Consider the following 16,403-nt stretch of genomic DNA (forward strand, 5'->3'; position numbering starts at 1 on the left):
CTACCAATACACAAACAAAACATGGTGGGGAAGGTTCTTTCTCAGATGCTGACTCTGACCCCTGTGGCTCCCTGCAGGTACCCCTGCTCGTGGGGCTCCCCTCCCCTGCAAACCTTGATGAGGTCTCCAACTTCCCTCTTCCCATTCACTCTGCGACCCACTCCACTTGGCCTTCTGCCCCCGCACCCCCCCCCCCGCCCCGCCAACCAATTGCACTAAAACAACTCTCACGAGGTCACCAGCACCGCTCTCTTGCCAAGCTACCTTCACTACTCTCATCTTTCTAGACCTCTCAGCACCACATCAACCCTCTCCTTCGACCCTGTGACCCACACACTCACCAGCCGCCACTACCACCCACGGCATTTAGTCCTTAGATTCTTTCTCCTGCTTTTTCACATTCTCTGCCAAAGTAATCACTTCCACCCTTGTGACTTACAATACACTCTGGATGTCTACAATTCTCAAATATTTCCCACCTCTGAGCTTCAGAGACCACTTAACATTTCTCCTGAACATATCCCAGGTGTCTCAAACCTAACATTGCTGAAGGAGCATCCCCACCTCTGTAAGTGTAACACCATTCATCCAGTCCTTCAAGTCTAAGGCCCAAGAGTCGGTAGTTAAGAACATATGCTCTGGAGCCAAGTGGATCACAGTACAACTCTGTCATTTTCTTGGGTAAGTTAACATCCTTATGAAAGTAAAGAGTACTTACAACAGTAAATGCTAAGTAAATCAGCACACAGTAAATTTACAATTATTGTTGTTCTGAATTCTTCATTCCCTAATTCCCGTCAGTAATTTGACCATCGAAATATCCTGAAGCTGTCCACTTGTCTCCATCTCCACTGCTGCTACCCTCATCCAAGCCACCCTTGGCCACCTACTATTCAAACTGCCTTATTGTTTTCTCCCTCCTGGTTCTTAACCCCATAATCCATTCTCCACATAGCAGCCAAAGTGACTCTTCCAAAATGTAAAACAGATATAGCTCCTCTGCATTAAACCCTCCAATCTTCCCAGTATCCCTAACATAAAGTCCAAATTCCTTACCTTGGTCTCCAATGCCCTGCGTCCATGGTTCACAACCCTAGTCACAGGTTAGACTCGTCTATGGAGTTTTAAGATTCTGAACCTGTTAAGTCAGAACCTGTAGGTGTGATGCTCATCAAAACTTAAAAAGCCCTTCAGGAGCTCAGGTTGTGGCTCAGTGGAAACAAATCCAACTAGTATCCATGAGGATGTGGGTTCCATTCCTGGCCTTGCTCAGTGGGTTAAGGATCCAGTGTTGCTGTGAGCTGTAGTATAGGTCAAAGACATGGCTTTGGATCTGGCATGGCTATGGCTGTGGTGTAGGACAGCAGCTATAGCTCCAGTTAGACTCCGTAGCCCGGGAACTTCCATATGCTGTGGGTGTGGCCCTAAAAAAAATTTTTTTTAATTTAAAAAAATTTTTAAAAAGCCCTCCAGGTGATACCCATGTACAGCCATGGCTGAAAAACACCACCCTAAATGAGCAGCTCCCACTTCTCCAGTTGCGGTCCTACTTATTCCCTACAGAACAGCTTTTCTTTCTCCTTCCCTCAGCGTCCCAAGTTTGTGCCTTTAGGACTCTGCGCTTGGTGTTTTCTGCCTGGAAAGCTCTTCCTCAGATCTCACAGTAGGGTCCTTCCTATCATTTAGTCTCAGCCTAAATATTAGCTCCTCTCTGAGAATTTCTCTGACATCCAATCTAAAGTAAATCACCAGAGGAGTTCCCTCCTGTCTCAGCGGGTTAAGGATCCAGCTGAATTGTCGACAAAGTCAAATTGACTGAGTTAAAGGACATTTAATTTTGCTTCCAACCAAGTTGTGGCAGACAGGTTAATAAAGAAAAAGTGACATGGGGCGAGTAATGAGGAGAAGCAAGCAAAAGAGAAAAAAAATCCAACTGCCAGATAGGTGACTTTAGACTGGAAAGAGTGATCTTCGCATGATCACTGAATTGAACCGGGAATGCTTCCCAAATAGACAAACACAAAACAACTTCACAGTTCCTTCAACCAAACTGACTCACCAAGACTACCCCTGACTGACAGCTAAGGACTTCTGGTTCCACCTCCCAGTAGAAGTGAAAGTATTACCTTTGGGATATCTCCTTTAATACCCGGGGGCAGCCGCAGGATCCAGAAGTTCCGGTTCCTCAGCAGGTTCTCCAAGTTCTCCAGGCGCCTCTGCAGCAGCCCGTACTCCTGCAGCAGGGTCCCCAGCACCGCCCACTTGCCCTCCAGCTGGTTCCCCAGATCCGCCACTGTCTTTTCACAGCTAGCCAGCTTCTTCTCTGCGGTCCCTGTCCGTCCTTCCAGGTGCAGGAGTCGCCGGCTATGGACCTCCACCTTTCTCTCTATAGCCTGCACGGCTGCCACCACGGTCCACAGGGAGATGGCTGCTGTCTGCAGGTGCGCTTCGTTTGCCGCCGGGGCTGTGGGAAGAGGCAGAGCCTGCAGGGATGTGAGGCATTCGGAGTCCCATTCGGAAGTCTGTGGGCAACGGAGAGACGAGACAAGACGTGGAGTGTTAGGAGGAGCCCTAATCCAAACTAAAACCAGATAAGGAGTACTTAAGTGGCTGACTGAGATTAATCTAAATATAGTTTAGTACTGCCTGCATAAGGCTTATCTTCAGGGAGCTCATTGGCATCAAAAACCAAGAGGATGGTTTGGGTGATTCAGGGATGGATTAAGTAAGAGAGTGAATAGGTGAAACCAGATCAAGAAGCAGCTGACACATTCCCTGGGCTGTAGGGTGCTCTAGCCAGTCACCTAGAGGCTCAGGTTGCTGTTGTATCCTCTGTCTCTCGAAGAAGCTTAAGTACACCAGGATCTTTCCAGGTTTCACTGAGCTCACTGCCCTCTGATGAACCCCTTACTGACAGAGGCTCTGGTCTGGGCCACCACCCTGCTGACAAACCACAACCATATTACTCAGTAGTGGTTGAATAAGCTGAGAATGTCTAGTCTGGAGAAGACATCACGGCTATTTTCAAATATTTGAGGCTTATAAAACAGAAAGCTGAACAGACTTGTTTAATCCTATACTGTGTTATTCCAGAGGGCAGAACTAGAACCGGCATGGAATTTTCAGGAAGGCAAACTTTGGCCTATATACATAAGCTAGATCTTTCCAAGAAAATAACAGGTTGCCCCCTCATTGAACATATTTTGAAATAGAGTGTATAAAAAAATTCCTACAACAAATAGGAGGTTGAACGAGGATAACCTCTACAGTTTTTAACTATGAATCTGAAAACCTGCTCTCTGGCCACTACCTCCTGTCTCTCCAGCTCTCTCACTACCTTATTCTCATTTCACCTGCTCTGCAATTCCACTGAACCCTTGACCCTTCCATTTGCTCCTGGCTTATCAGCCTGCTTCAAGCTTTGATTTCAGCCAACTCTAACCTCTTCACTTATCTGTTTTTCTGCCTCACCTGCTCAGTTAACCTCCAGCTTTGAATCAGTTCAACTGTTCTCATTCTCTGCTCCTGCAGGTAGGCTGGTAAGCCTACAGAATGAAGTCACACCACTGGGTAAACTGGTGTCGCCACACACCAATGGTCTCTGAGCTCAGCAGGAATCAAACACTTCCTGGCACCACCCATGCTACGTTTCCCATCCCACAGAGGGCACACACCACAGCCCCTGGCACTCTCCTCCAACTTTCAGCACAGCACTTCTCAAACTAATGTGCATAAGCACCACCTGGAGACCCTGTTAAAATGCGGATTTCAATTCAGTGGGTCTGGGAGGAAAACTGAGGGTCTGAATTTTAAAAAACCTCCCGGGTAAAGCTGAAGTCACTGGTTCAGGGGAAGCCGCTGCTCTCAGGAGATAACTCGTCCTCCACTTGAAGAAGATGAGAGTAATTACATCTCACCTCTGTTTCTTTGCCCACCTTTCACTTCGAACTCATCAGTAACTTAGTCCATGCTTTCTTCCTTTCTTCCCTCAGGAAAAAGGTTTTTCCTAATTAAAAGTAATCTCTCCACTTCCTGCTCTGAATGTCAACCCCTTCCACATTTTTAGGTTCACTGAGCTTTTCTCTTTTTTATGGTCAATATTTCAATCTCTCCTGATTCTTCTCCGTGAGGTAGCTCTGCCCTGTTCAATATGGTAGCCATGTGTAGCTATTGAATTTGAAATGTTATTTGCATTGAGATGTGTCAGGAGTATAAAACACATGCTAGATTTTGAAAACTTAGTATGGGGAGAAAATTTTAAACTTCATCAATAATTTCTTAACAGTAATTACAACTATTAGTAACTGAAATATTTTATAGGCACTGGATTAAATAAAGCATATTGTTAAAATTAATTTCATCTACTTTTTTTCATCTACTATTACATTTACTTTTTTCTTTTTAGGCCAAACCTGTGGTATATGGAAGTTCCCCAGCTAGGGGTTGAATCAGAGCTGCAGCTGCCAGCCTATGCCACAGCCACAGCAACAAGATCCAAGCTGCATCTGCAACCTACTCCACAGCTTTGGGCAATGCCAGATCCTTAACCCACTGAGCAGGGCCAGGGAGGGAACTCGCATCCTAATGGACACTAGTCGGATTCTTAACCCGCTGAGCTGCAACTGGAACTCCTCTCTTTACTTTTAAAATATGAACTCCTTCCCTGGTGGCTCAGTGGGTTAACGATCCAGCCCTTGTCACAGCTGTGGCTTGGGTCATTGCTGCGGCAGCAGGTTCAATCCTTAGCCCACAGAACTTCTGCATGCCACCGGGCGGCCCCCCAAAAATAAAAATAAAAAAATGTGACTCAGAAACTGTAAGGCTCTATATTGGCTTCCATTACATTTCTATTGGACAGGGGGGCAGAGACACATGATCACCTCTACCATATTGAAAAACAAGATTGGAAAGGGAAAAACAGGTCCAAAGGCAGAGACAGCATTCCCTCTGCTCTATTCCCCACCCCATTGCTGCTGCTCCCTCTTCTTCCTCGTCCTCTCACAGTCTGGCTCTTGACCCACTACAATGGCTCTCCTTGGGGTGAGCAAAGGCTTCTTAGCTGGCACATCCAAGGCATCGTTTGGGGTTCTATTACTTGACAAGACTGGGGTTCTGCAGGGGTCGTGTGTGCTGTCTTGGTCAGCTCTGCAGGCTTAGCAACTGATAGAGGTTTGGCACACTGCAGCCTGCAGTAAACATCCGTTTAAGGAATAAACACGCAGAAGGTAATCCCGCCCTCGGAACCTGCACCAGTCGTTCAGTCCGCAGCCCCGACAGAGGGCCTCCTGCGTGTCTGGCATGGTCATGGGAGGGGCACTGGGGATCCCTTTCCTCCCGCAGTCCTTCCACACACCTCATCTGTGGCTGTGCGAGGCTCCGGGGGAGCTGCACAGAGGCCGATTTTGTGAGGTCGGCTCCCAGGGCTGGAGAATGGCCGATGAAAACACCAAGCCAAGCCAACCCCAGTGCCCCGCGTCTGGAGCGGGGCTGACGCCAGGCAGAAGGATCTCCTCTTCACTCCTTCCCTTGCCACTGGCCTAACAGGCTCTCTCCAAACAGGATGAGGGAGCGGAACCTCACTCCCAGGCGCAGGGACCGCACGAAGGGAGAGGGGGCGAGCGGTGCCTTGGGGGTCCTATGAAGGCCTTTCCCCTGCCGGCGGGACCCCGGGGGATGTCTGCGCTCGGCCGCCGGGGCTGCGCCCTGCTCCGGGGCCCCGCGCCTGACAGGCCGGGCTCCCCGCCCTCCTCCCTTCCTTCGGGTCAGGGTCGCAGAACCCGAGGCGTCCCGACCCTTCCGGGCTCGCTGCGCTTGGCGCGCGGGCCGCCCTTACCGGAGCCGGGGCCGCCTCGGCCATGGTCCTGAGCTCTCCGGCCCGGGCCGGAGTTGCCGCCGCGCCACCCCACGCAGGCCGTCCCCCGGCCTCTCAGCGAAAGCGCCCGCCTGGCCCTGCCTTCCCCCAGGGCTCTCGCACGGCCGTCGGACCCGGCTGCTCCGGTCGCAGGGACGCGGCAGAGGGGCGGGGCGGCCGACCGCTGGAGCTCGGGTGGCGGGCAGACTCAGCAGCGCTCCGCCCGCAGCGGCCCCTCAGCTGGCGCTTTGTGGGCACCGAGCGCACCCCGGGGACGGCTCCGGCCTAGACGCGCCGCCCGCCCGCCGCGGCAGCGCGCCCCCTGCCGGCTCCGGCGGCCACTTGCGCCCCGCCCGCCGCCTGGGCTCCGCTGGTGTGCGATTTATTCTACCGATCCAAGTGGGGTCTGTTTTCGCACAAACTCAGATTGGTGCTTAGGGCCCAGCTACAAACCAGGACTCATTCTGGGGAGTGTTTTTCTTCCTGGAGGTGCAATCGGCCGGCCCTGCCGAAAGGGAGGCTCCAAGGGACGGGCAGCCCGAGGTAGGAAGGTGGAAATGGGCGGAGAGGACCAGGTGCCTGGCAGAGCGTAGGGAGCCAGTGGGTAAGAATGAGGGACCAAGAGGCACCGATCTGTAACGAAGACGAAGTTCACCATGTGCAGAAACTGCAAACGTGGCTGCCAAGGTAAAGCGGTTCGCATCTCGTGTGGCCGGTGTTAGGACCAAAACTTACTGTACAGTGGTCTTTACATTTCGGATTATTGGAGTTTTGTTTCCCTGGGTCTCTGCTCACAGACAGCAAAGAACCACTTGTTATCTACGGAGGCTAAGTGTTTCAGGCAGACAGAGCGTGTATTACAGTAAGAAAACCACATAACGCCCTTATCTCAAACATACCGGTCATGAGCCACAGTTCTCCCGAAACTGAATTTCAGCAAATGAATCAAGTCAGTGCCCATGCAACAGTCCGAGTATCTATAAATCACAAAAGTATGAGAACCGTCCTATTGGAGCACCGGCTCTTGAGCCTAAGTATGTAATTTGCAGTATGTAATTTGAGGTCTACTTCAAATTAATATATATTTTGGTCAAATGGTGAGTGATGGTTAAAAATGGCTGTTCTCTGAATCAGAATATCACCATAACAGAATGAACTTCGGCGGGGGGGGGGGGAGATTTGAATTTTCTTAGAAAGGAAATTCATTTATGTAATTTTATTATTAAAAATTATAGTACTATCAACTATACTCCAATATAAAATAAAAATTAAATTAAATTGAAAAAAGATATTGGTAAAAAATGTAGTAGTTAAAAGTTTAAAATTTGAATTTATAAGAATGGCAATTGCTAGCCTGTCAACTGCTGAACACTCCATGACCATTAAACAGGGACATATATTACTAAATAAGACACTTTCAACTGAGATTTTGGAGCATAAGGCTAGTTCTGCCAGCATAATATGGTAACATCACTAATAAATGTTCTTTCCTTTCATAGGAGCTTATTAAGGTAAAGACTTTTTTTAAATTCTTGTCCTTGAAAATATGGGGAGATAGCGATGGCATTTCATGCAAGCAATTTCACTGACTCAAGTTTTATGCACCATTTCAAGAAAATCCACGGTATTTTCAGAAGCAGATTTAAGATGGTTGTACTAATATTTTATTTCTAATTTCTAACTTTTCTCCCCAAACCGATGGTATGTGGAAGTTTCCTGGCCAGGGATTGAATCCGAGCAGATAACTTCAACCTATGCCACAGCTGGCAACACAGGATCCTTAACCTACTGTGCTGGCCCCAGGGATCAAACCCTTGCCTCAGCAGCCACCCAAGCCAATGCAGATGCAATGCTGGATCCTTAACCTGCTGCACCACAGCAGGAACTCCTAATTTCTAACATTTTTGTCTGTCTGGCCACTTTAAATAATTACTGGAGAAAATTTTGTTCTTAAAGTTTGGATCTAGATATGAGTCAAGGGAGCAATTTAATAGATTTTCATCTGCATCTTAGCTTTCCTTGTACACCTACCAGTTTCAGCATCTTCCCTGGAGTAGAATCAAAGGGAAATCTTCTCAACAGCAATCGTGGAGAAAGTACTTGCATTCTGAAGGCACATCAATTTATTCAGCAAGTTCCAGCAACTGCTTTCTATGCAAACAACTATTGATCATTAGTAAGTCTCGCTATGTTAGTAATGTTCTCTGGAAAATATAAAATTAAGGCCATCTTTATTCTATAAGCTTTCGAAGGATTTAATCACTGCCGATCCGTGTTGCTTAAATATCTTGCATGTGTCCATGACAAGATAATTTCAAGGAGTTCCCGTCGTGGCGCAGTGGTTAACGAATCCGACTAGGAACCATGAGGTTGCGGGTTCAGTCCCTGCCCTTGTTCAGTGGGTTAACGATCCGGCGTTGCTGTGAGCTGTGGTGTAGGTTGCAGACGCGGCTCGGATCCCGCGTTGCTGTGGCTCTGGCGTAGGCCAGTGGCTACAGCTCCGATTCGACCCCCAGCCTGGGAACCTCCATATGCCGCGGGAGCGGCCCAAGAAATGGCAAAAAGACAAAAAAAAAAGAAAAAGATAATTTCAAAAGTCCTTGTGTAGCATATAATTTGTTATTCGCTGAAGAAAAATTGTGGAAATGGTCTACAATCTTTCTGCTTGAAGCCAGTTATTTGCTATTACAACTTTTTTTTTTTTTTTTTTTTTTTTGGTCTGTTGTTGTTGTTGCTATTTCTTGGGCCGCTCCCGCGGCATATGGAGATTCCCAGGCTAGGGGTCGGGGTCGAATCGGAGCTGTAGCCACAGGCCTACGCCAGAGCCACAGCAACGCGGGATCCGAGCCGCGTCTGCAACCTACACCACAGCTCACGGCAACGCCGGATCGTTAACCCACTGAGCAAGGGCAGGGACCGAACCCGTAACCTCATGGTTCCTAGTCGGATTCGTTAACCACTGCGCCACGACGGGAACTCCTGCTATTACAACTTTTAAAGCTATAATCGGAGTTCCCGCCGCGGCGCAGTGGTTAACAAATCCGACTAGGAACCATGAGGTTACGGGTTCGGTCCCTGCCCTTGCTCAGTGGGTTAAGGATCCGGCATTGCCATGAGCGGCTCGGATCTGGCGTTGCTGGGGCTCTGGTGTAGGCCGGCGGCTACAGCTCTGATTGGACCCCTAGACTGGGAGCCTCCATATGCTGCAGGAGCAGCCCTAGAAAAGGCAAAAAAAAAAAAAAAAAAAAAAAATTAAAGCTATAACCATTTTTGGAATATAGAACTGAAGGGCGTAAACAAATTATAGTATGCTGTGCCTTCATCATACTTATAATCAACGATTTTGTGCATATCTCTTTACAGATTTTACATTCCATAAATATTTCTCAGAGTCAGAATCACTATGTGTGTGATACCTCGGAATCTTTCAAGTAAGGAAAGAAGAAACATAGTTGAATTAATCATTAATCCTCTATGTTGCCAAACCTAAAAAAATTAAAGTTGATTTTTCATATCCATTTGTCACACATACCAGATATGTACTGTGATAGCGTACTTAATAATTTCAATAACATTTTGTGCACAGGAAAATATAAATTGGGAAAAAAATTAGGAATGTTCTCTAAAATAATTGAATATTTAGAATTCACAGCTTGGGCAAATCTCAAAAATCCTTTCTCTTCAACTGCTGAAAATGGTTAACAGTCGGAGTTCCCATCGTGGCTCAGTGGTTAAGAACCCAACTAGTATCTATGAGGATTTGGGTTTGATTCCTGGCCTCGCTCAATGGGTTAAGGATCCAGCATTGCGGCATAGGTGGCTTCTATCCCACATTGCTGTGGCTGTGGTGTAGGCTGGCAGCTGCAGCTCCAATTCAACCCCTAACCTGAGAACTTCCATATGCTGCAGATGTGGCCCTAAAAATGGGAAAAAAAAGTACCCTTCAGGAGCCCTCCTACACTATTTTAGGAATGTAAGTTGGTGCAGCCACTGTGGAAAACAGTATGGAGGTTCCTCAAAAAACTAAAAATAGAGTTGCCATATGATCCAGCAAGCCCACTCCTAGGCATACGTCTGGACATAAATACTGTTTGGCGGAGTTCCCATCGTGGCGCAGTGGTTAATGAATCCGACTAGGAACCATGAGGTTGTGGGTTCGGTCCCTGCCCTTGATCAGTGGGTTAACGATCCAGTGTTGCGGTGAGCTGTGGTGTAGGTCGCAGACACGGCTTGGATCCCCAGTTGCTGTGCTCTTGCGTAGGATGGCAGCTACAGCTCCGATTAGATCCCTAGCCTGGGAACCTCCATATGCCGCGGGAGTGGCCCAAAAAATGGCAAAAAGACAAAAAAAAAAAAAATACTGTTTGGCAAGCTACCTTTATTATTTGATATGCCTGAATATCTTCTTTAGCATTAAATAGTCTTCTAAAACATAAGTGTTTACATGTTATTTCATTGTACAGGTGTTTATCTATTTATACATTTAGGTTCTAATTTTTCAGCACTTCATATATTTAAGATGACTCTGCTTGTCCATAAGTCTTTTTTTTTTAATTTTATGTCCACACCCTCTGCATATGGATGTTCCCAGGCCAAGGACTGAATCCGAACCACAGCTGCAACCTTTGCTACAGCAACACCAGATCCTTCAACCCACTTCGCCAACCTGGGGATCAAACCCACACTTCTGCAGCAACCTGGGCCACTGCAGTCTGATTCTTAAACCACTGAGCAATAGCAGGAACTCCTCCAAAAATCTTTATAAGCTTTTTTGGTTGTTTCCTTAGATACAGTTTCCATCAGTGGAAAGGATATGATTATTTTAGACTCTTGAGACATATGGTTAAATTACTATCCAGAGAAGTTCTGCCAGGAGTTCCTGTTGTGGCTCAGCAAGCTAAGAACCTGACTAGTACCCATGAGGATGGTGGTTCAATCCCTGGCCTCACTCACTGGGTTAAAAGATCCAGCCATGGCCATGAGCTTCAGTGTAGGCTTAGATCTGGCGTAGCTGTGGCTGTGGTGTAGGGTGTGGTGTAGGCTTAGATCTGGTGTAGCTGTGGCTGTGGTGTAGGTTGACAGCTGCACCTTCGATTCGACCCCTACTACAGGAACTTCCATATGCCACATTGTGTCCCTAAAGAAAAAAAAAATTATACCAATTTTTATTTCCACCAGCAATATACAACTCTCATTTTCTTTTTCTTTTTCTTTTTTTTTTTTTTTTTTTTTTTTTTTTTTTTTGTCTTTTCTTTAGGGCCACACCCACGGCATATGGAGGTTCCCAGGCTAGGGGTCAAATTGGAGCTGTTGCCGCTGGCCTACACCAGAGCCACAGCAACACCAGATCCGAGCTGCATCTGTGACCTACCCCACAGCTCACAGCAACGCCGGATCCTGAACCCACTGAGTGAGGCCGGATCGAACCCAAAACCTCATGGTTCCGAGTCGGATTCGTTTCCACTACACCACAATGGGAACTCCTCATTTTCATTTGTTGTTGTTGTTGTTTTTGTGTCTTTCAATGTTCCAACGCTTATTTTTATGTAGTCAAATCTGTCAGCATTATCCTTATGCCTTCTAAATTTGTGTTTTGCCCCCTTATTCTGAAACTATAAAAATATTCTAACATTGTCTTTTAGCTGTAGAAAAAAATATCTTAAAGTATTTTTCCATTGCAATCTGTTTATAGCAATAGCTGCTAACATTTATTGAATACCAAATGCCAGGGACCATGCTATGCTCACATGTATTATGTGATCTAATCTTCTCAACTGTTCTATAATGGAGATAACATGCCCTAAAGATTAAATAATTTGTGGAGTTCCCCTCGTGGCGCAGCGGAAATGAATCTGACTAGGAACCATGAGGTTGCGTGTTCAATCCCTGGTGTCAATCAGTGGGTTAAGGATCCAGTGTTGCTGTGAGCTGTGACGTAGGTCACAGACCAAGCTCGGAGCCTGCATTGCTGTGGCTGTGGTATGGGCCGGCCGCTGTAGCCCCGATTCAACCCCTAGTCTGGGAACCTCCATATGCTGTGAGTGTGGCCCTAAAAAGCAAAAAACAAATCAAAAAAAATGATTAAGTAATTTGCTCGAGGTCACAAGATTAAGAAGTAAGTCAGGATTCAAATGTAAGATCCTTTGACTTCACAGCCCACGCTCTTGACCGAGAACTCTGCTGCACGCCTTGAAACCAAATGTTAATGTGAAATTGTTAACTGAATGAGGTAAGGAGAAAAAGCCCACCAAGCAGAGGTGGCTGAAGATAGGTATAAAGAGAAGACATTACCATTTGAAATATTCAATGATATCCAAAATTGTCTTTTCACTGCCAAGTGAACCACTTTTGGGTTTTGGAAAAGTCATCAACAATCACTGACACAATAACATTTCTTTTAGGTTTCACTGTCACTTATGAGTGCCTCCATGTGCCAGATATTGTACAGGGGCTAAAGAATAGAATAAGACAAACACTTTTTTCTTTCCTAAAGCTATGGCTTTACTTAGGAATGGAGATCGCAAGAACGCAAATAATTCCTGTTTTTAAATTTTCTTATTAAAGTATAGTTGTTTACAATGTTCTGTCAATTTCTGCTGTACAGCAAAGTAACCCAATCATACATACACCTACATTTCTTTCCCGCATAGTATCTTCCCACCATGTTCTATCACAATTGATTAGATACAGTTCCCTCCCTGTGCTATACAGCAGGGCCTCATTGCTTATCCTCTTTAAACGTGAGAGTTAAGAAAGCAAATAGTTTCACCTCAATGCATAATGTGTAGTGATGTCATCCTGTATCTGTTTCCTAGGGCTACCACAACAAAGTGGCATAAGCTGGGGAGCTTAAAACAACAGAAATTTAGTTTCCTACAATTCTGGAGGCTGTAATTCTGAAATTAAGGGGTCAGCAGGGCCTTGCTCCCTCTGAGCTGTTGGGGAAGGGCCTTCCTTGCTCCCATCCAACTTCTGGGGTTTGCTAGCAATCCTTGGTGTTCTTGACTTGTAGAGGTACCACTCTACAAGCTAAATGAATTGTAGAAACTTGACAAAAATTAAAAACAGCAAATAACCAAGTAGGTAAGAAAACTAACCAAAAACTATATATATCATTGAACTAGAGATTGTTATTTGGGGGGCACTTTATGCAACCCTCTGATCTAACCCTTGCATCAACCACATGATGTAGATTTTTTTTTTCTTGGCTGCCCTGCAGCACATGGAATTCCCAGGCTAGGGATCAAATCCCAGCTGCAGTTGCCACCAAGTGCAGCTGCGGCAGTGATGAATTCTTTAACCCACTGTGCCCAGCCAGGGATCGAACCTGCATCCTGGCCCTGAAGAGATACCACTGATCCCGTTGCGCCAGAGCAGGAACTCCTGCAGATGTTTTTTTACTCCATACTTGATGTGAATCTTGGTGGACAATTCTCCACAGTGTTTTTCCATGTCTTGGGGCAGTTTTTATCCTGAACTGGCTTTTCAAGGGTACTTGTATGGCAGACAACCTGGATAGACAGACATAGCATCTCCACTGAGAGGCAGTAAGCAGATTTTTTTTTTTTTTTTTTTTGTCTTTTTGTCTTTTTGCCATTTCTTGGGCCACTCCTGTGACATATGGAGGTTCCCAGGCTAGGGGTCTAACCGGAGCTATAGCTGCCAGCCTACGCCAGAGCCACAGCAACGCAGGATCCGAGCCGCGTCTTCGACCTACACCACAGCTCACGGCAACACCAGATCCTTAACCCACTGAGCAAGGGCAGGGACCGAACCCGCAACCTCATGGTTCCTAGTCGGATTCGTTAACCACTGCGCCACGACGGGAATGCCCCAGATTTATTTCTTGACCAGTATAGTAAAGATATTGTCCCACCCCAGGTCAGAGTTTGGACAAGTATTTTAACATCCCCCTTAAAAGACTAGGATAGGATTGCTAGATGAAATATAGGAGGCCCAGGGAAATGTGAATGTCAAGTAAGCAAGATGTAATTTTTAATGTTAATGTGCCCTGTGCAATATCTATATTAAAATTATTTATTTGAAATTCAAACTTCACTGCATGTCTGTATTTTTACTTGCTAAATCTGGCAGCCCTAGGTTAGGGGTTCCTAAACTCGCTGTTCCTTGGCACAGATCCACTGTGCTGGGCCATATTCTTTCACCCCCAGGGGTGAACTGACAGAAACATGAAGCTCATGCTTCCTGCTGCTCTCTGAGTAATAAACTCCTCTGTCTCTGAGCCAGGAATCTCTTGTCTTATCCAGCATCTATGGAAACTATGACAAGTTAACTTGTGAACTTGCAAGTAGAATAAAACCCTTGGTAGTTCCTTACTTGACACCAATCCTCTATTGAGGGACACAGATTTTTTTCTTTTTTCCTTTTAAGTATAAAATGTTCATTTTTTAAAAAAAAGGTTTTTTGAAGTATAATTGATTTACAATGCTGTGATAATTTCTTCTGTACAGTAAAGTAATTCAGTTACACATGTACACACATCCATTCTCCTTCAGATTCTTTTTCCACATAAATTACCACAGAATATTGGGAAGAGTTCCCTGTGTTTTACAGCAGGTCCCTGTTGACCAATCATTTCATATACTACAGTGTACATATGAAAGTCTCAAACCCTCAGTCCACCCCTCTCCACTCCCCCACCCCTGCCATCTGTCCCCTTTGGTTGTGGTGAGTTTGTTTTCAATGTCTGTAAGTCTATTTCTGTTCTGCAAATAAGTTCATTTTATACTTTTTTTAGATTCCTCATATAAGTGATATCATATGATGTTTGTCTTTCACTGTCTAACTTCATTTAGTATGATAATTTCTAGGTCCATCCATGCTGCTGCAAATTCTTTTTATGGCTGAGTAATATTCCATTTTATTTATATACCACATGTTCTTCATCCATTCCTCTGTCCATGTACATTTAGGTTGCCATTTAGATTTTTTCTAGTCTAATTAGATAATATTGCTATTATAAGCAATATTGTAACAAATATCCTAGAACATTATTCTTTGTGCATAGGTTTAAAAAAAATCTGTTGGAAAAATTCCTAGAAGTGGAATTGCTGAGTCACAATGTATGTACATTTAAAATGTTGAATTATATCAATGAATTGTTTGGCATAGAACTCTCACTGAGGTATAGGAGAGTACCTGTTTTCTCCCACACTTGCAGCCCAATGTATTATGAATTTTTTCTTATCTTTGCTAACCTGATAAGTAAAAAATGGAATCTTATTTAGTTTTACTTTTTATTTATTTTATTATGAGTAAAATTGAACATTTTAAGCTTAAAAGTGTTGTGAATTCCCTTCTCTGTGAACTGTAAACTTTTAAAATGTCACTTTTCAGAGTTCTCTTTTGGTTCGATAGGTTAAGAATCCAGCATGTCACTGCAGCAGCTTGGGTCACTGCTGTGGTGAAGGTTTGATTCCTGGCCTGGTAACTTCCACGTGGCCTGGATGTGGAAAAAAAAAAAAAAAAATAGGAGTTCCCGTCGCGGCACAGCAGAAATGAATCCAACTAGTAACCATGAGGTTGCAGGTTCGATCCCTGGCCTCGCTCATGGGTTAAGGATCTGGAGTTGCTGTGAGCTGTGGTGTAGGTCGCAGACGTGGCTCGGATCTGGCTGGCAGCAACAGCTCTGATTAGACCCCTAGCCTGGGAACCTCCATATGCTGTGGGTATGGCCCTAAAAAGGATAAATATATATACAATTTTTCTGTTTTGTTCATATTTTCTTACTGAGTTATATAGCACAGAAATTTTTCACTTATTATGTATACATTCCCTAGTTTGATATTTGGCATTTCACATCTTGCCAAACAGAAATTTTTAGTTTTTATATAATTGACATTTTTGGTCTTTTCTTTTATGATATTTGGGTTGGTGCCTTGCTTGGAAAGTCCTCTCTCTTCTCATGAGTTTTTTCTCCTTTTTTTAATCCCTCACATTTTGGGAAGAAGTCTTCATAAAGGAAACAGTAAGTCAAAACTTGAGCCTCACTTTCAAGGCATTTTGCCCTCATCTCTGGGGGACGTTGGTTCATGGACACTTTCACAGCATAAAGCATTCACTAAGGTGCACACTTGTGGACCTTCTCAGCATGGGCACAGCAGAGGCTGCTTTGAGATTCATCTTGAATTTGGATACTGGTTATTTTTTATGGATAGTAAACCCAATTTTATATTCTATAATGCAAACAGGTACTTGTTTCTAAATAAAACTGTTTACATTTAAAAAAAAAAAAAAAAAGCTCTATGTCCCAGGGGAGCGCTCTCTCTTTCTAAAGTGAGAACTTGACACTGGATTTCTCCAAGTTTCATTCCCAAAGAGAGTTTTTCACCACCATCAAAGCACAGTATAAGCACAACAACAAAATTCATTTAATTGTGACAAGACAGTGAAGAAACAACAGGGTCCCATGGCTAGTTCATCCAAATCCACATTTTATAAATTTATTAGATGCCTCTGAAGGGAGTTATTTCAGGCACTCTCTATCTGTGTCGTTATATTTTTTCCAACTGTTACAGGTAGAGAGCCTTAA

At 45.0% G+C, this 16,403-nt stretch overlaps 1 protein-coding gene across 2 annotated transcripts in view; it reads right to left on the reverse strand.

Moving 5' to 3' along the window:
- Window positions 1–16,403, reverse strand: part of LOC100522942 (zinc finger protein 398) — a 43,130-nt gene that overhangs the window by 23,051 nt on the left and 3,676 nt on the right. The window contains exons 1-2 of one of the 2 annotated variants that reach the window (XM_003130281.6): window positions 5,834–6,137; window positions 2,127–2,522 (exon numbers count right to left, since the gene is read on the reverse strand). In XM_003130281.6, coding sequence (XP_003130329.3) covers window positions 2,127–2,522; window positions 5,834–5,857 — 420 coding nt within the window. In that variant the 5' untranslated portion in view covers window positions 5,858–6,137. Of the gene's footprint in view, window positions 1–2,126; window positions 2,523–5,833; window positions 6,138–16,403 lie in introns of those variants that run through there. The other variant, XM_005667768.3, reaches the window with a different exon arrangement.

The sequence above is a fragment of the Sus scrofa genome, chromosome 9 (assembly GCF_000003025.6).
Source record: "Sus scrofa isolate TJ Tabasco breed Duroc chromosome 9, Sscrofa11.1, whole genome shotgun sequence".
In the NCBI taxonomy this organism is placed as follows: Eukaryota; Metazoa; Chordata; class Mammalia; order Artiodactyla; family Suidae; genus Sus; species Sus scrofa.